The 20106-nt window shown below is 43.8% G+C and overlaps 2 protein-coding genes across 8 annotated transcripts in view; one reads left to right on the forward strand and one right to left on the reverse strand.

Moving 5' to 3' along the window:
* Positions 1 to 18748, reverse strand: part of trim110 (tripartite motif containing 110) — a 34663-nt gene extending 15915 nt beyond the window's left edge. For 5 of the 7 annotated variants that reach the window (XM_089008992.1, XM_089008995.1, XM_089008991.1 and 2 more), the window contains exons 1-3: positions 18333 to 18747; positions 17624 to 17713; positions 13144 to 13302 (exon numbers count right to left, since the gene is read on the reverse strand). The gene's annotated coding sequence lies outside the window, so the exon portion shown is untranslated. Of the gene's footprint in view, positions 1 to 13143; positions 13303 to 17623; positions 17714 to 18277; positions 18298 to 18332 lie in introns of those variants that run through there. The other 2 variants (XM_089008998.1, XM_089008993.1) reach the window with 2 other exon arrangements.
* mmp14b (matrix metallopeptidase 14b (membrane-inserted)) lies at positions 75 to 12046 on the forward strand. The gene is made up of 10 exons (XM_089008989.1): positions 75 to 430; positions 7997 to 8145; positions 8219 to 8341; positions 8846 to 9153; positions 9256 to 9417; positions 9536 to 9693; positions 9769 to 9907; positions 10001 to 10151; positions 10276 to 10391; positions 10512 to 12046. Exons 1-10 carry the CDS (start codon positions 329 to 331, stop codon positions 10979 to 10981), a joined length of 1878 nt encoding a protein of 625 aa, XP_088865115.1. The 5' UTR covers positions 75 to 328; the 3' UTR covers positions 10982 to 12046.
* Positions 18749 to 20106: the final 1358 nt, after the last annotated feature.

Here is a 20106-nt window from a genome sequence, read left to right on the forward strand (position 1 = left end):
CACCACGTCAACGCGGGGAAGACTGGAAAAGGGGAAGCGGTTAAAAAGAGGAGGCACAAGATAAGCATTTCCAACAAAACAGCGGGATTTTCCCCTTCTATAATCTTGGAAAGCTTCGGTTAAAACGGGACAAGAATGCCCGTCAGTTGCTAACTAACTTTGAATAAATAGCAGAAGTAACAGGCGCTGGTTGCCGTCCAGATTCGTCCAGCTTTCTTTCTTCCGTTACAAGTTTTCTTTTTGAAAGAATGTTTTGACAACGTGAAGACTTCGTCAAATCGAAAAACAAAACGACCTCTTTGTAATAGTTTGACTCGAGAGGAACGAGATGGCACCGCGGAGACTGAAACTGCTGGTCCGACTGCTGCTGCTGGCGGTGCTGTTGGACGCGAGCATGCAGGCTGGGACGGCCAAAAACATCAACCCAGAGGTGAGTTTGGGTTGAGGTGAGAAGGTGAAAAAAAATGCTGATTTTGGGTGACAGTGGAAAGTACCTCCAAATGGAAGCTAGTAACGACAAGTTCATTACACTTTGTACGAAAGAAACATTTAAATGCTCCACAAAATATGGAAAATGTCACGGGAAATAAATTTAAAAAAATAACAGTAGAACTCTTACCAATCTTCCCGTTGCCCGAAAAAAAGTGTGGAAATAGAAATAATGGTCAGCTCCACACTCCGAATGTGCCAGCATTTTGAGAAGAATTCCATTGTCATGCAAGTGTAAAAAGAATTTAACAACAAAATCTTCGAGTGATGATGCATATTGTGATCCTGAAGTCCAATTTCTGTTTTTCCCCTTGTCGAGCCTTATTTATTTTGAAATTAGTGTTGTATTAAATCTCAATAAATATCAAAAGTAGCCCGTAGTTCATTGGTGAGCCCCAAACAGCGTACTCATAAGGTATACTGAGGTTTTATGTGAAGCCCTTTTTATGGTTCTTCAATGATTTGTTTTTTGTGAAATACTAAAAATTAAAATCCAAATCCAACTTCATCCATCGTAGCATCAATATTTTTGTGGGGAGTGGGGTGTGTCTCACGTTGCTGTTTAAAAAGTTGAGTTTTTTAGGAACCACAAGATATTCAGAATCTAAAAATACTAGCTTTATCAACCAAAATGAGATTTCATTGCTTTGTTGAAATTTGTGCTTCGATACACTGAAAAAGGTCAGAACTTAGCCACTTGTTGAATAACATATATTTTTCTGCTGAACTCTTTCAGTATGCACCCAAAGGTACACTTAATAACGGAAATCTGATGAAATGGGAGAAGGTAACAAAGAGAAGACAGTAAGTTGTTTGAACTTATGAGAATCAATCATTTTTGTGGTTTGTGTTAAGACCGCATCAGTCGAGGACGTGAACGTCAACACAAGTCACGAGTCGGGAAGGGCTTTGACCGGGGTTAGCGGAAGCCGTCTATAATGATGATTGTGCTGGTGAAAATGCTGAGGAGTGCTGAGGAGGCAAAAGCAAGAAAGCACGAGAAGGCAAACGAGGAGAAATCTGAGTTTGTATTGTGGTCGGGGGGGGGCAGAGTCAGAGGCAAGTTTTTGTGGGGAGCGGGAGGGGGTTTTGAAAGCTGCGGCTCCGTTAATATCGAGGGGGATGGGGAAATGTAATTGTTGACATCTGTCTTAAGTTATGGCTCGGCAGACTGGGAGGCGTTCTTCAAACCTCGGAGTACGGGTCCGTCGCGAAAAAACAAATGTGGTTCGCTGATAAGAAGCAGAGGCTTTTCTGCTTTTTTGGTCTTTTACATCAACGACCCGCATGATTGCTTTGATCAATCGCTGGTGCCAAACGTTTCCTCATTATTATTCCAGCTGTCATTTGTGGAAGAATGTTACATCGGGGCTCTGCTGACCTACATTCAAAGCGCCCAACGAAAAGGGGGACGGCTTAGGAGTCAAATGTAAATAAAGAAACTGGACCCCCATCAAATTCAAAATCCAGGTTTGAAACCAAAGATGAGTTTGGGAGTTTGGAGTTTGCATATGTCTGCAATCTGGGAAATGAAGGCCACCATGACACTTGCAGATGGCAGTCGCCTGGATTCCAAGTTTAAAAAAAACAACAACAATGGTATCCCGTCACATATAAGAACGATCGTCTCGGTCATTTTAATGACATTTCAGGGGGTCTTGCCGATTTTGGATTCGTATCAGGAAGTGCGCCTTGACTTTGGCTCAGCCAACAAAACACCTTCATGTGTTAACAAGCTCCAATGTCACGTGCACGGATAACGAGCAGTATCCACGGCCCTCTACACAAAACATCTCGAAAAGAATGGCTGCTATATGAGGTCATTTAATGGAAGTGAGATGGCACCGGGGGGAATACCCACCGTGGACAGTGAGGGGGTTGTTGCAGAGGACAAGAGAAGGCTTTGTGACCCTGCGAATGACGCCATGTTTGAAAAGAGATAGAAAAGGAATCATTACCAAGATGAATCGAAATGGGCGGAAGTGCTAGCTAGTGTCCATATGGAAGATAACGCGAAATAAAGGCGATGTTTAACTAATTTACTGCCAGACCATGTGCAGAAATGTGTCCACTCCAGTGCCAGGGTTTTTTTCAGTACCCATTTGCAGGATTTGAATTGCATGACCCACAGAATTGAGTTTTAGGACTACATATACATTGAATTCAGCGTAAGAAACCTCAGACTCTTTTCTTTAATTCCTAAGTAATATGCGTTTGGAGTTATCTGAGCTTGAAATGCAGGCCGCTGTACAAAATACAAGACAATACATACATATTGATTTATATAGTGCTTTAACAACAGCTGAAGCTGTAACAAAGCGGGAACATGGACTAAAGGCAACTGTTGCCCCCTCGTGGGAGGGAAAAACATTGTCAGAGGTCTGACCAGCGCTTTATCGGAACCCCCCACAAGAAAAACCAAAACCCGAACAAATTTGGGAATGGCGGTTCCACGTCACACTTTACAATTCCCGAATAAATTCGGTAATGGCAGCGAATGAGTTAAAAAATAAGTTTTGAGCAAATATGATGACAAAATCATTTTTCATTACCCTACTGATTGTATATCATATTGATGCGCTATACCGCTGACCGTTTGTTGACACAGACAAGTGATTTATTATTATTAATTATTATTATTATTATGCTGCCTCATTAAGTCAAAAATATTTATACCTCCTCACTCCTTGCTACTCTGTCAACTTAGGATGATTTAAAAAACCGAGCCCTTAGATGCGGAGCAATATTTACTTCTGTAAACACTGTGCCATGTGACATTTTTTGGGGGTGGAGGTGTCAGATTGGTGGTTACATTTGGTTTTGTTTGTATTTTATAAATGCAGTGAACTTAATTGGTTCCCAGACAGAGTGTGTCAGGCGAAATGTGTGTATTCCAAAAATTAATTTTGACATAGGAAATCATTAAAAAGAGAATAATCCGTTCCCAGGTCCCCATAAAACATAATTTTTTACTTTAAAATTTTCTAAGCCTTAAAACTACACAAAATATACCTTATTTTATGTATAATAAATGTGCTATGGTATTATAATTAAATAAATGAACTGTACTATAGGGCGGCCCGGTAGTCGCGTAGTTAGCACACCGGCTTCACAGTGCAGAGGTCACCGGTACGCGTCCCGCTCCGGCCTCCCTGTGTGAGAACATGCAAACTCGCATGTTCTCCCCGGACCCGCGTGGGTTTTCTCCGGGTCCTCCGGTTTCCTCCCACACTCCAAAAACATGCAGGGCAGGCAGATTGACCACTCCAAATTGTCCCTAGGTGTGAGTGTGAGAGTGACTATTGTATGTCTTTGTGTGCCCTGCGATTGGCTGGCAACCAATTCAGGGTGTCCCCCGCCTTGTGCCCGAAGACAGCTGAGATAGGCTCCAGCAACCCCCGCGACCCTAATGAGGAATAAGCGGTATGGAAAATGAGATAAGATGAGATGAGAAACTGTACTATATAATAAAGTGGTTGTCTTTACCTTTGTGATGGTTGTTGATGGCTTGATGGAATGGAGTGGCCGGTTTCATAAGCATTAAACACTTGATGAGGAACATAGCCTTCTTCTTTCACCATCTTGAGGAATGAACCCTTGTAGGTTCTTTCTCTGCGATCATTTTACCTAGTTCCTCATCAATTGTGTTCTGTTTAGCTGGGTTGATAGCTTTTTGCATCAAGTGTACAGATGGCTTGATGGGAATTTTAACCTTGCAGTCAAAGTTGAAATCCATTTTGTCACTCTCTCTCTGTCGTCTGCCTGTCTCTTTAATGTTGAAACCACCTCCCCTCACTGCTGCGTTCTTGACCAATCACATGGCTTTAACCAAAGACTGGGGGTGAGGAATAGAGGACAAAAAAATGTCGGCTGCCAATTTGTTTTTTTCTGCCAATTTGTTCTCTCTCTGTCTGTAACCCCCATGCCCTCACTGCAGCGTTCTTGACCAATCACATGGCTTTAACCAATGACTGGGGGCGGGGAATAGAGGACCAAAACAAGCCAGCTTTCATTTTCTTGACAGGAGAACGGGCTCGTTCGCGAACGACACGTCACCCATTGTGGCAGCTCCGTGTGTATCCCGAAAAATAGTTTGTATGCCAAGATAAAATGTTCATACATGTAACGTTCGTAAACGGAAAAGTTCTTAAGCCAAGGAGTTCGTAAACTGAGGTATCACTGTGTCAAGATCAGATAAAAAAGATATGAATTAGGAATCATTACTCTGCAGGTGAATATCAACCCACCCGTGCCCCCCATTCGTGTAAAACTAATTTCAGGCTCCAAAACCTGGCATGACAGTTTCCACAATGCTGTATGCTACTTTGAGTAAACTTTATATCTACATGAGACATACACGCTATATGTACATTTTTATGTGTGGGATATGTTTTTTTTTGTTTCCCCCACCATTGACAAAGAACAAAGACAGGACATAAGGAAGGACCCCCTTGCATCCACCGTACTCCACCAACTCTGTTTTGTTATAGACAAAGTTCCACCCCAGTCAAACAGGACGGGTGGCCCTTGAGTCGTTAGCCCAAGTGCGGATTGATGTCATTCCAGGAAATGAGGTCATATTCAAAGCGGTCACCTCGACAAGAGGAATTGTTGCCATGAAAATGACAACTTGCGGTGACGTCCGCCTGTTTTGTGAGGCCAGATTGGCCCAAGAAAAGTTTGCTAACGTCTCCCCAGGGATGACATGTCGTGTGTGTCCACTTGATGCTCACTCGCAGGCAGGCTGTAGCAAAATGTGACAACTTCGGTGTTATCCGTTGGTGACATCAACGGGGCAAGCAAGGCGAGGAGCATCCAGTACATCTGGGCGACCGCCATCCCATTTGATCACCCCATTTTTTTTCTTCCATTGGCTTGACCCGCATGGAACAACTGACTCCGGTTCTGCACTGCCACACGCTCCCTCATGCGAACTCCCCACCTATACATGCTACTTTTTTCTTTTCGACCATTGCTGCAGAGTCTTCAGCGTGGGCGACTGTGACCGTAAATTTTAAACCGCTAACTAAATTGCACATTTGATCTGAGAGGATGAAACAAAATCAAGCCGTCCACCGTTACGTAAAAAAATGGTTTCCGAGTGGCAATTTCACATATTCGACTTCAATGGGGGATTATTAACGTCAAGAGTCATCAACTACGCAAATACGGACCGTTTCCGCTTCACGCTAGGTCTTAGGTGACTCGGCCTATTGGTGGTGTAAAAATAGCCTCGTACAAAAGTGACTAAGACTTTGTCAAGTCAGAGGCAGAGGCCCTTATAAGGACCGATGCAAAAAATGTGAGGTGCTTCAGGATTTCCGAACAAGCACATGGTATTATACAACGAACGCCGTTCTTTTGAGTGAGTTAGGGAAAACTAAAAAAAACAAAACAACAAGGCAATGACAAAATCTCAAATCTCAGTCAAACTGAGCCTGAAGCAAATTTTGTGCAACTGAAGCTACAAGGTCCAACATGACGACTTGCGATTTATATTGGGAATTCTTTCCCTTCCCCCCCAACAGCAAAATCAGGGATTTAAGGATCCCCATTCCAATTGGGGGATTATTAGTATAACTATTTTTCATATCACAGAACTTTTGAGATGATAGTAAATACACAGCAAAATGTATTTTTTGTTTGTGTTTGGAATTTTTTTTGCCATTTTTGCAAAATAACTCAACTTGCTTCTTGTTTGGACCAAAAAAAAATCGATTAATTACCAATTACTTCCACAATTCATTCCCCTTCACCATTGCCACCGACTGACTTTTTTCCATGAGAGGGCAGAGAGGAGAAGGGGTGGAGCGAGATGGCAAAGAGAGACACTTTGAGGTTTGGATGCGAGGCCACGTGCACAATTCCGCGCTTTAATGAGTGACTGAAACTGGAGCGCCACGCCAGCCATCTGCTGAGGTTTGCCCAAGTCTCGCCCTGGGGATACTCCCTCTCTCACTCGCTCGCTTTGCTGCGGCAGTCTTGTCGTCGCCAGAAGATGCGTCCTCTACTTCGGAGCAAGTTGTCAACTTGTCTTGTCCAGGTTGTGAACAATTTGGGCGTGGGAATCATTGCAAATGTCACAATGTCTTTTTCCTTTGCAGTATTTTGTTTAACTCATTCACTGCCAGGCGTGCAAAAATATGTCCACTCCAGTGCCAGGGTTTTTGTCATTGTCACTCGAATTCCAGGACCCACAAAATATTGTGTTTTAGGACGACATAAACATTCAATGCAGCGTTAGAGACCTCAGACTCTCTTCTTTCATCAAAAAAAGAGTTAATTCCTAAATTATATGGGTCTGGAGTTATCTGAGCTTGAAATGGGGCGGCTGTCCAAAATACAATGCAATACATATTGGTTTATATAGCGCTTTAACAACAGCTGACGCTGGAACACAAAGTGCTAACACAGAAAAATGGAAAATGCTGCCCCTTTGTGGAAAATAAAAATAAACATGGCCAGAGACCACGCTTTATCGGCACTCAAGCATGAAAAAACAAAACCCAAACAAATTCAGGAATAGTGCTCTGTCATATTTTCAATTCCCGAATAAATTCATGAGTGGCAGTGATTGAGTTAAAAGAGATGCAGAAATACGAAAAAATAGTCCATTTGGGATTTCTAAAGAACACGTAGCACATTTACGCTCAAAGGACGGGAAATGGGAATATGTGTATAATTAAAAGACATTTGTGCTGCACCTGTGCCCTTGCGAGGGTGGGAGATAAGAGGCTTGGGGGGTCGTCTTTACATTTTTTTACGTAAAAATTGCCATTGACAAATTGGCCCAATTCCGTTGCAATTGCTCTTACATCGAACATCCTGTGTGTGATACTTAAAAAAAAGCCACACCAGATTTACAAAGTAAGCAAAGTGTCAGCATTGACACCAAGGGACTTTTTAAAAGGGGTTCGTTTGCCGTTCACAATAGCCTCGGCGGTGGTTTTTTCCCCCAAAATTTTGGCCACAGAGGGAAAGAAACCGTGCAGGCCATGTGCCGAGCAAAGCCGCTGGCGTCTGTCCAGGTGTCAAGCCAGCGCCGTGGTGAAATACTTTTTTTTCCAGGGGGAAATTCAGGTCAAGTTCAGCCTGAGAATTCTCAAAAACCCAATGACCATTGTTGCGCTGACACCAAATAAAAAAAAAGGTGACTTGTGTATGACTGGAGTGAAAACGTTACTGATAGAGTGCTTATGCACATAATTAGAACCCAACAGTTACATTTACTGGACTTTTGTCAAAGGTTTTATGTGCGAGACTCCAAAAACAAAAACAGCTCACCGTCCGCATCGGTGTGGAATTAGTTCTTTTCGCAACAGCGAGAGGTTGTTTTGATTCTGAAGATGCAAACACATTTTTGTTCCATGATCTTGGGCCGGGGTCAAAAAATCCAGCACATGTTTCGTCAGTGTTGTCGATTGTCTGTTTGGAGTTGAGCAATCTTCTTTGGTATTGTGGCCTGGGTTTGATGAGTCACAAAAACATGTTGTCTCTTTGTGCGCAGTCTTGGCTGCAACAATACGGTTACCTCCCCCCAGGAGACCTGCGGACCCACACCCAGCGTTCCCCTCACTCCGTCTCCTCGGCCATTGCCGCCATGCAGAGGTTCTACGGCCTCACCGTCACCGGCTCCTTTGACGACAACACCATCAAGTGAGAAGCTTTCCGTTGTTTTCAAAATTCTGTTGTGAAATCCGCGACGAATCCAAACGCGCATGTTTGACAGGGCGATGCAACGACCTCGCTGCGGTGTGCCGGACAAATTCGGTGCAGAGTTGAAAACCAACCTGCGGAGAAAGCGTTACGCCATCCAGGGCCTCAAGTGGACCAAGAACCAAATCACATTTTCGTAAGTGATGAATCAACATCCATACAGTTTTTTAACTCATTCCCTGCCATTCCTGTATTTATTCGAGAATTGAAAATATGACGTCTAGCGCCATTCCCGAATTTGTTCAGGTTTTGTGTTTTCTTGCTGGGGGGTGACAATAAAGTGCTGGTTAGACCTCTGGCAATGTTTTTTCCCTTCCACAAGGGGCAGCATTTACCTTTTGTACAGCCGCCCCACTTGCTTCTCATATTACAACATAACCATATAACTTAGGAATTAACTCTTTTTTGTGATGACAGAAGTGAGTCTAAGGTTTCTTACGCTGCATTGAATGTTTATGTCGTCCTAATACTCAATATTCTTTAAGTCCTGCAATTTGAGTGACAATGACAAAAACCCTGGCAATGTAGTGGACACATTTTTGCACACATCTGGCAGTGAATGAGTTAAAAAAGAACAATTTCAATGAGAAAATGTCCAGTATTGCGCAACTTTTAAACGCCAAAACGTGCCCATCCTCAGAATACAAAACTACACGCCCAAGGTGGGCGAGTACGAGACCCACGAGGCCATCAAGAGGGCTTTCAAGGTGTGGGAGAGCGTCACCCCCCTGCGGTTCCAGGAGATCCCCTACCATTACATCCGGGACAAAGTGGAGGAATTCGCGGACATCATGATTTTCTTCGGCGAGGGTTTCCACGGCGACAGCAGCCCCTTCGATGGCGAGGGAGGCTTCCTGGCCCATGCTTACTTCCCCGGTAACGGCATCGGGGGGGACACCCACTTTGATGCGGCTGAACCTTGGACCATCGGAAACCGGGATCTCTTGGGTAAGACGATGGTTGAGGCGTTTTGATCAATCAAGGGAGGGTCTTTCTTGATCGCCGCCCTCACCTTCCTCTTCCGATTTCGTCACATTTGGATGCTTGCAGGCAACGATATCTTCCTGGTCGCGGTGCACGAGCTGGGCCACGCTCTTGGTTTGGAACATTCCAGTGATCCCTCTGCCATCATGGCGCCTTTTTACCAATGGATGGACACGGAGAACTTCCAACTTCCTGAAGATGACCTCAGAGGCATACAACAACTTTATGGTACGGTGGGTCATTCATCCTGAAAATGTCGATGGAGACTATTTGCTGGAAATTATATGCAAAGCCTATAAGACTTGATCTCAATGCGATTTTCCAATTACGATTTTTCCCATCGCAGGCTCCGGATCGGGCCCCCAGCCGCCATTTGCGACACCTCGAATTCCAACAGACACAACTCCCAGCTACACACCCGACAAACCTCGTTTTGGACCAAACATTTGCGACGGACACTTTGACACCATCGCGATCCTCAGAGGCGAAATGTTTGTGTTTAAGGTAAAGCTGCAAGATCTTGTTTTGATGAGATTAGTGGCTGTTTGGAAATGAGTTGTTGCGCCCCTCACGCACTAGGATAAGTGGTTCTGGCGCGTGCGGAACAACCAGGTGATGGATGGATACCCAATGCCTATCGGTCACTTCTGGAGGGGGCTGCCTACTCTCATCAATGCCGCTTTTGAAAGGGAGGACGGGACGTTCGCTTTCTTTAAAGGTCAATTCTACCTTTGCGTTTGACAGAAAAATATTCCGCCGTTTCCGTCCTGAAAAGATATTCAGGGCCCTTGTATTTCCTCTCCCCAATTAGGTGATCGATACTGGGTGTTTAGCGAATCGGTTCTCGATGTCGGCTACCCCAAGAAGCTAAGAGAGATGGGCACCGGCCTCCCAAAAGACCGGATAGATGCCGCACTTTATTACACCCCCACCGGGCAGACCTTCTTTTTCAGAGGAGACAAGTCAGTCTGACATTTTTCAATCACAATTGTCCAATTTGACCTGCAGTCTAATAATGTAGCCGTTCCAGCGACAGCTCAGAACTTGTGCGACACCAGTTCACGCCAAATCTCGTCATTTGTGCAGGTACTACCGTTTTAACGAAGCATCGCGAAGTGTCGACACGGGTTATCCAAGGCCCGTCAGCGTCTGGCAAGGAGTGCCTGACAATATCAAGGCAGCCTTTATGAGCAAAGATCAAGGTATGTCCGCAAATGAAGCAAAAGGAGCCAAAATGAGAACCACAAAAGCCGAACATAACAATCGAGAGTAAAAACTTGAATCTAGTCCCCATAAGTCAATTTGTTTGTCTTTTTCCTCAGCGTACACCTACTTTTATAAAGACAACAAATACTGGAAGTTCAACAATCAGATGATGCGCGTGGAGCCCGGCTACCCGAAATCAGCTCTGCGCGATTGGATGGGTTGTCCCAACGAAGACCCCAAGACGGACGGCGGAAAAGGCGGCCGCGACAAAGACAAGGAGAGGGACCACAACGACGACGACAAGGACAGAAGTCGTGACAGGGAGACCGACAAGGAGAAGGAAAGGGAACGAGAAACCGAGACAAAGGTGGATCGGGAAGAGAAAGTGGAGGATACGGAGGTGATCATTATCGAGGTGGACGAGAAGGGAGGGGCGGGAAGTGGCGGGGGGGCGGCCGCCGTGGTCATTCCGTTGTTCTTGTTGGTGTGCGTGATTGTGACGCTGGCAGCTTTAGTCTTTCTCCGTCGCTACGGGACTCCTCGCCGACTCCTCTACTGCCAACGTTCCTTATTGGACAAGGTTTAAGTCGGAACAGGAGGGGAGTACAGAAGGAGAAACAAATGGGAGGGGACGTCGTCAGAAATAAGATCGGACGTGAGGAAGGGCAGGCGGGGCGGGGCAGGGTGCGCTTCAGCTTTTTTTTTGCTCCGTCACCTAAGCGCTCAGTTCGGGGCCTTCCATTTGGTTCTCCGTCTTTGCGGTGGACTGACGCCAGCTCATGGCTGTTGCTTTGTTTCTTTTCACCTTTTTTTAATGTCTTCCTGTCAAGTTGACGCCATCCCTTGGCGTTTGCTGCCTCTTCACCGCATACTGTCAGCATGTTTCTTGTGTAAGCAAATTGTGTCTTTCACCCTTCCCATCCTCCCCGGCCGTACCACTAATGTGCTGCACACCCCACACGCGCACCCTTCCTCCCACACACACACACACACACACACACACACACACACACACACACACACACACACACACACACACATACACACACACTCTTTCTCCCTCAAACCACAAAGTCATTGTGTTTTTCAAACTTCCAGTAAAAAGAGAATAGAGCCAGCGTGAACCATAAAAGGGAAAGAAACCGTCAGCATGAGCAATAAACTGTGTGTTTCCCCCTTTTTTTATATCAATGCTGATGTTGTCGTTATTATTATGACTATTACTATTGTTGTTGACTGTGTCATGAATGTGTTTTTTTTACATTGTCATTAAAAAGTCCTGCTGGACAGTGACATTCCGTTTTGAAAGTGGCCTTAATTTTATATGTGGGAATAGTGAACGGGGTACGCGGGTTATTATTTGTGATTGAAACTTGATTGTTTTGATTTTATGGTCAAATGAAAATAAATCCGAAATCTGAACAAAAAACAAAATGGCTTCCATTTTTCATTGTACTTGTTTACCATTTTGCAGTTTTGGTGCTAACTTTGCCTTGTCAGGGTTTAGGAGGAGAAATCTCACAGCAATGATAATGATACTAGTGATGATGATGATAATAATGAAAGATTGATCTGGTTTGCGCAATGACATTTGTGTCTGTGCTCTTGACGTTTTGGACATTTCCGACGAAATAAATACATTTTAAAAGTATTCATGTGGTGTGTTTCTTTCACTCGGCATTTCACGGCCTAATTCAGGGAAAACTAACCCCCCCTCAAAAAAAATATCAATAACAAAAATCAATCCACACACTAGGGGGGCAAGAGGATCAAATAGAACTCATTGGGAAGAAATTTGAGAAGTTGGGTTGTAAATGTGGGTCAGTCCCATGCCATTTCCAGGACCTTACAAAAGGCGCAATTTTATTTCTTTCAATTGGATTTTTGGATTTCATGGTACAGTGATTAACTGGTTAACAGTCCGCCACGCATCGCAGAGGTGCAGGGTTTGATTCCTGTGTGAAGAGTTCGCATGTTTCCCCATATCTGCATATTTTTCCGGGTACTTCAGTTTTCTCCCACATTCCAAAAACATGCACAAGGGGTTCATCGAACGCTCTAAAATTTAGAGCAATTTTACAATTTAGAGTCTAAATTGTAATGGTGAGCGCGAATGGCCGTTCATCTCAGTGCGATTGGCCGGTAAGCAGTTGAGGGTGTCCTCCGCCTGCTGACCAAACAGCTGGGATGGGCTAAGACACACCCACGACCCTCTTGAGGGTAAACAGAATTAAATTTGTTTGGGTGGGTGGATTTGAATGCAGTCCTCACCACACCACAGGATTTTATTTTTAACTCATTCACTGTCATTCACAAATGAATTCAGGAATTGAAAATCATGACGTGGAGCACCATTCCCGAATTTGTTCATGTTTTGGTTATTCTTGTGGGGTGGGCCGATAAAGCACTGGTCAGACCTCTGGCAATATTTTTCCCTCCCACTGCCCACACTTGTACCTCATATTACTTCAGACCCATCTAACTTAGGAATTAACTTTTTTTTCTAATGAAAGAAGAGAGTCTAAGGTTTCTTATGCTGTATTGAATGTTTATGTAGTCCTAAAACTCAATAGCCTGTGGGTCCTGGAATTTGAGTGAAAATGAAAAAAAAAAAACTTTTTTTCCCCAAACCCATTTGTGCATATCGTCTGGCAGTGAATGAGTTAAGTATAAGATCAATTTGAAACAGGAGAAGGAAGGCTTTCCTTATTTTGAGCCTGCTGTACATTCCGACAATACGATTCTTACCTGCTCTTGAAAACTTTCGATTTTTGCCCTCCATCTGGACTTCAACTGTCCTCCCGGACCTCCAGCTTTCTTGCTCCCCAGCCACTCCACTCTCCATTAGCGGGGCTCGGAAAATAAGGCCCAGGAATTGGGTTGGAAACTGGGGAATGCATCCAAATCCTAAGTAGAAACAGGGATATAGACGATCAACCCGTTGCGCAGCAGGAAAACATATCTCAGCTGTATGGCTGTTCGTGTGTGCTAGCGAGCATTCTCCTGGTTCTGAGTGTGTATTTTTTTGTTTTGATGTGTGAGGTGTGAAGACCTCAACGTGGTCATGCATATATGAATAAAATGCACTCAGCATTTGTATAAGTGTTTCATTGTCGTGTCTTCCATCGTGAGTCAATAAAAGTTCAAAGTTTACCTCCAAATGACCCCAAAGTGCCCCATGTAGGTTGCCTTAAAGGCAAAGGTAAGCATATCAGTGATCTGTATCGACAACAAGAGAGCTTTCAATCGGGAAGTTATTTTCTTCAAGAAGTCCAAGATAGTGCCCAAGTAGGGAGCCGTTCGCAAGTGCTTTCACAGGCCTTGTGTTTTTTGTTGTTTTTGTGTTTTCTTTTATCACTTGGAGTTCTTGTGCGTCATGTGGAACGGATACACACTTTTCTGCAGCACAAATGTGCCAGCTGTGTTTTTGATTGATGTCAGTGCCATTTGTCTGTCATCGCTGGACAGATCTGGGGCAGTCGATTGTGTTTTTTGCGCCTGTAATAATCAGCATTTTCACGGCCCCGTTTTGTTCAGTGGAAAGGTCAGTGCTGTTGGACAGTCTGCGGCTGGATGGATGCATGGTTTGAAGTGCCTGCGATGAGAAGAAAGGATTGTCCGCGAAGAGCACCGATGCGTCGGTGGAACTGTCGCAGCTTGGAATTGAAGCAGATTTACGTGGGACAGGAGATGTTTTGTGTTTGCTTTAAACATTTAGCTTGTAGCAGACGTGCACATTTCATTAAGACAGCCCCTGATCCACTGGTGAAAAGAACACTTTATCCTCTCCTCTTTCATCGAGAACTGCTTCATACAACAAACACAACAAAGTGAGTGCAGAAAGTGCTTAAGATTGAAGAATGTCTGTGTCTTTAGTGTTGTGTCACATTATATTTTATTTAGTTTTTTAATTTTATTTTTTACATCAAGATGGAGCTGCAAGAGTGGCTGCCTTTACAACAGCTCCTTATTTTGTTTTTCTCATTCTTTCTTTCCTTTTTTATTACTTTCATGACTTTGCTGCTGTGAAATTTAAATTTCTCCACTGCGAGACTAAGGCTAATCCAACATGCTTCCCCTTCTGCGATATATAACAATAAATAAAGAAGGCGCCCGCTTGTCTCCACTTTTCTGGAGTGTTGAAGATCAGGGGTGTGGAGGGAGTCCGTGAGTACAAATCACGAGAGCAGGATGGGGTAGGATTGTGGATGTGTGCGTGCGGTGTGGTGGATTAAGTCACATTCGGAGACCAGAAATGGTGCAGAATTCCACGAGCTACATCTGGAATTGCAACTGCATCACAAAGATCACGTGCAATGCGGCCACGGATTCAGAGTCCAACAAAGTTGTGTATGTCGTTTGTCTCCATTGTGATGTGACACACAAACAAAAAATGGAGCAGTTGACCTTTTTTCTTTCTTTTCCTGCAGAGTCGGCAAAGCAAAGTCAAGAATGGCCACAACTTTTTGCATAGCATCTCTGAACAAAGGCACATTTTTGTGTAACCGGAGAAGCTTTTCTCTCAGCAAAACCGGCCATTTTCCCGACCAAGATAAAACTGAAAATGTTGCCATATTATACTTTGTCGTCTGGGAAGTGAAAAGGTGGCCATGTGTCATGTCCCAAAGCTCATTAGAAGTCTTTGAATGTTTTTTTTTGTTCGTGGCAGGACACTTCCCGTTTCGGTTTAATGTATTTGTCCTGCTGCTTGATGAGTGGAAATTTCCCATTGGAGGAGGTTCCGCTCAGGTCCGTTGTGTCTCATATAACACCCGAGCCATATGTCAATGTTGGAATGGGCAGGACAAAACTCACGGAGAGCTCACTTCCCTATTAAAATGAGAATGACTGCTCAACTCTGCCTGGCAACAAGGACGTCGGGTGAAGGAGGTCATTAGGGGATATTGGCGTGCGGCCTGGTGGGGTGACGCCGGGATTTCTTTTGGATTTGAAATGTTCCTTGCGATGACTCAGTGCTCAATTGGTCGGTCAAGTGGGACAATTTATATGAAATCACGGTGAACAGGAGTCTTGGCGTTGATTACTGAGGTTGCACGGTCGCGCTGTCTCGCTTAGGTTGAGGTATTCTGCAAGTCTTCAGTTCGTCACATGTATTTGGAAGTTTGAGTGATATAACTCGGGGCGGGGGGGGTGACGATAAGCAGTTGAGAAATAGGAGAGACGTTCAAATTGGATTGACGAAAAGGTTTCTTCAACCGTAATCTGTACTTCTTTGAAGGTGTCAGACGTTTCGCTCCTCATCCAAAGAGCTTCGTCAGCAAACAAAAGTTGTGATGGTAACTCTGGTCCTATATATATCCCTAATGGACATAGGTGACAGTGCCAGACCTCTACTCTAAGGTTGGGGGAGCAGTAGACTACTCCCTGAAGCTAATCTGATGACTTCATTTGTTCTGTCTGATTACCTCGAATCTTCTATGCCTGGCTCTGATTGCCCCATTAGCTCAGCTATAACCTCATTAGCATGATGGGGTAATCAGAGCCAGGCATAGAACATTAGAGGTAATCAGACAGACAAATGAATAGGACATTCAACCAGAGACTGTTACACCTGCACTGCAAGAAGGTGAGGTACCGCCGCTAGTTCCTACCGATTGGTGTCAGGCTTCTTAATAATCATATGTGAAAAAACCTGGACTCTTGTATTGTAAATAGTACATCCTCCTCATGTTGACTCAATATCAAATATGTTTTTTTTTTGTACTTGCACTATGTACAGTTCTTTATGAAACATTTTTGCCCAGTTACTATATACATTTCAGTCCTCTGACATTTCTGTTATGCTTGGAATACTTCTTCTTCTTACTTTACTTCTATCTTTTCATCCCCACCCCCTTTGAAATTGCTGCTGTGCACTGCAAATTTCCCCATTGTGGGACGATAAAAGGCTTTATGATTCTGATTACTTTAGTTTGCTGATGAAGCTCTTCAGATGAGGAGCGAAACCTTCCGACACCTTCAAAGAAGTACAGAAGGATGGCTGAAGAAACCTTTTCATCGATGGACCACTCCTGTACGACTGAAAGCCTACACAGATGATCAAATTGGATTGTAGATTTTTGTACAGCTTGAAAAGAACCGCAAAAATAAAACCCAGTCTGGAATCATTTAGTCACTTTCTCTGACAGCGACAATCAAACAAAAAAGTCAAGAAAAATTTATTGTTTATGTCTTACATGGCTGATGATTTATTTCCTGGTTTACCAAAGTAAAATATAGATTTTTTTCAACATTGCACTTTCACTCACCACTGTCTCCTCAAATATAATTCTACGTCCAAACCCAAAAAGTGTTTTTGTGTTGGCTGCCTGCAGTGTGGTGGGCGCAGTCGCCCGCCCAGGGCGACAAAAAAAAATGCAGGTGCAAGGAAGTTGAACCATCAACAGTTGACTTTTTCTTTCCCAAAAAAATCTCTGCCTCATGCATGGTTTTTTCCCCAAGCCTGGCAGGAAAACACCTCTGACATGAGATGCTGATTCAGGCTCTCCTTCCTGGTTTTGCTCCAATGCCAACTGTCCTCATCTCGACCTTGTCATATCCACAAGGAAACAAGGAAACCACCGTCCCAACGAGGAACTAGTCATGATAGTGGACTCGTTTCATGTTGGAGCTCTTTGCCCTGCACTCCGATCAAAAGCTGATCCACAACTTGGTGCACTTTTTTTCCTTTCTCTCCACAACTCTTCTTTTACTGCCACATCTGGTTTCCATACGTGCAAAGATGTCATCAGAAAGAAGGGCGGTGAAGGGAGATTGGAGGGGTTTGTAGGAGGTTAAAATCAGAGCGAGTGGCAAGATGGTTTTGATTGTACAGTACCTCCTTTTGAGATAATCATGAGATGGGATAACCTTTATTCATCTTACATTGGACAAATTCCTAATTCACAGCAGCAAAGTTATGAAAGGAAGAGAAAAGTTAAATGTTCCCTTCCCGTTTCGCCTCTCGATGGGAGAGGGAGTCTATAAAATGTGTCAGAAGGGGCAGCTGTGTGAGAAACAAAGAAACTCATTGAACGCAGAGAATAGACACATACTTTTAGATCAGAGAGGCCGCAGGAGAGATCGTCTTATAGACGATCTTAGTGGGACTGAGTGTTGAGGGCCGGACACAAATACCTATGCGGGTTTTATCGTGGAAGGGGAGGGATGCGTGGGAGGTGACTGCTTACAGGAAGAAAGAAGATTGTTTTTACAGCATACTTCTTACCAGGAGTGGTCTTTCTCAGCTGACTGTTGAGCCCAGCTCTGGATAAACCCCAGGTGGTCCACTGTAGTCCTCCAGTTGCTATTATTGGTTCTGAAAAAAAAGGGGGTGGATTGCACTTTATTACATCACGTGAGGGAGTTTGGGTCAGCGGTGTGTGACATGAGTTGCTGACTCCCTCTAATTTGTGGACCTGGAGAACTTTTAGTCTGGATACCTCAAGCTCAGCATAGATACATTTTAAGATGAGTTATTGCAGTTGAAAACTGTTCTTGTCATTTTTAATACACGATGATGGCGTGGGGGCACACAGAGAATTTTGGGGCAGGTGCTCAGGTCCCCTAAAAAGGCCAGCTATGCGGTCTATTTTTTTCTTTGAGATAATTATGCAGCAGTGTATGAAAGCAGTAGATTTGTTTACCATTCAAAACAGAATATTTTTGTAGGGGTAAAATGTGTCAGTAAATAATATTAGCTATAAGCCGTTTGTGTTTTGTATTCGTGAGCAAGCTAGCTAGCCCCACATCACCTGAAAGCTAACATCTCCAGGCTAACTCGCCCTAACTTCCCAATTGAACAACTAGCAATACAATGTCCTATTCATTCGTCTGTCGTGGATTCTGTTGTCTGAAGTCGTAGGGCTGAGCGGTGCGTTACCGGCACAACGAGCCAAATACATTCAATTTGACACGATCCGAAATCCCCATATTACCGTGACCGGTGTCTCGACGAAATTCGTAACACCGGGTGATGTGTTTTACGGTGCAACGGCGAGGACTCCTCCGTTAGGTAAGATTTTGAAGTTAATACTCTGAATCCATCTACTTAGTAAGTGTAAACCTCCAACGATTAGTAAACCTTCACCCAGCCGTATGTCACAACGTACGTTGTTGCCACCGGGCAGTGAAAGTTTCGACTTGGGCACACCCGTCATTCATTAATCGTTGATGAGGGGCCTAAGGTTGTGACTGCCAGCGATTAATTCACCCACATTTTAGAAGTACATACTGCAGTATAAATTAAAAAAACACCAGGCATAGGATAGACACTTGCGGGCCATTTATTCCATGTGGAATTTGCAGACTTAATTCTATTATTATTATTATTATTATTATTATTATTAGACTGTTGTACGTCTTTGTGTGCCCTGCGATTGGCTGGCAGCCATTACAGTCACAGGATGTTTTTCTGCGGGTGAGCAGCGTCAGCCACACGCGCCAGGGTTCACTCAACCCGCAAGTAATGCACACATAATAATAATAATAATAATAATAATAATAATAATAATAATAATAATAATAATAATAATAATAATTAATAAGAATAAACACTTCATTACTTTGCTGCTGTGAAATTTAAATGTCTCCACTGCGAGACTAATAAAGGCAAATCCAGTCCAATAATAATAATAATAATAATAATAATCAATTTCATTTCTAAGCACCTTTCAAAACTCTCAAGGTCACTTTACAGTCACAGGATCAGTTTTTCTGTGGGTGAGCAGAGGCAGCCACACGCGCCAGCGTTCACACAACCCGGAATAACTGAAAAAGATAGCTAGCTTGCTTGCTATTACTGTAGAATGCTAGATAGCTAATAGACAGCTATCTAACTAGATAGCTAATATGTTTCCTGACTCAAATAGCTAGCTAGCTAGCTATATTGCTGATAGCTAGCTAGATAGCTAATGGATAGCTTTCTAGCTAGATGGCTAATATGTTTCCTGACTGTGCCACAAAAGGTCGCAGCGAGTGGAACGGGCTCCCGTTTGGACGCCTGGCGAGCGGGCGTGTCCACCTGTCGGCGTGCCGGCCTGGGCGCTCAGGGCGGCAGGACGTATTTTGCATGTCAACTTCACAGTGCAGCGGTATCTGGTTCAATTCCTCCCTGTGTGGAATTTGCATGTTCTCTGTTCCTGCGTGGCTTTTGTCATGGTATTCTTTTTTTCCTCCCATATATCAAAATCAATCATGGGAGGTTGATTGGGCACTGTAACGTCTCCTTAGGTTGTTCCTTTTCTGTGTGGCCTGATTGGGTGGCAACCGGTTCAGGGTGTCCCCCGTCTACTGCTTAAAGACAGCTGGGATAGGCTCCAGAACCGCTCACGACCATAGTGAGGACAAATTGCATCCATGTTAAGTCTCACGGTTTGGTTGGGAGACTCCCGATTTTGACCACAATACGGACTCTCTTTATAAAGCATCTACTGACACAATGCAGACAGTTCATTTGTAAGGTGAAACAAAAGAAAAGTCCAAAAAACAAAATACTTTTTTATACTAATTGAATGTATAAACAATGAACACGTTTTTGTGTTTTGTTCACTTCTAATTCACACTTTTGTAACACTCACATTATTTTAACATGCAGCACTGAGTCGCAAGTACGAAAATCTACCGATTTATAATTTCTGAACCTTAACGTGTGAAATCGGTCCAGAAAAATGAACAAATTAATAATTGTATTCATCATGGAATCAACTCTTT

This window comes from Hippocampus bargibanti, linkage group LG11, assembly GCF_051943395.1.
Source record: "Hippocampus bargibanti isolate YZ-2025 linkage group LG11, ASM5194339v1, whole genome shotgun sequence".
NCBI lineage: Eukaryota > Metazoa > Chordata > Actinopteri > Syngnathiformes > Syngnathidae > Hippocampus > Hippocampus bargibanti.

Excerpts from the sequence above, each read along its gene's own strand:
- mmp14b (XM_089008989.1), top strand. The coding sequence starts at position 329 with ATGGCACCGCGGAGACTGAAACTGCTGGTCCGACTGCTGCTGCTGGCG. Across the intron at positions 431-7,996 it reads CCAAAAACATCAACCCAGAG|TCTTGGCTGCAACAATACGG; the intron begins GTGAGTTTGGGT and ends CTTTGTGCGCAG. Across the intron at positions 10,392-10,511 it reads CTTTATGAGCAAAGATCAAG|CGTACACCTACTTTTATAAA; the intron begins GTATGTCCGCAA and ends CTTTTTCCTCAG.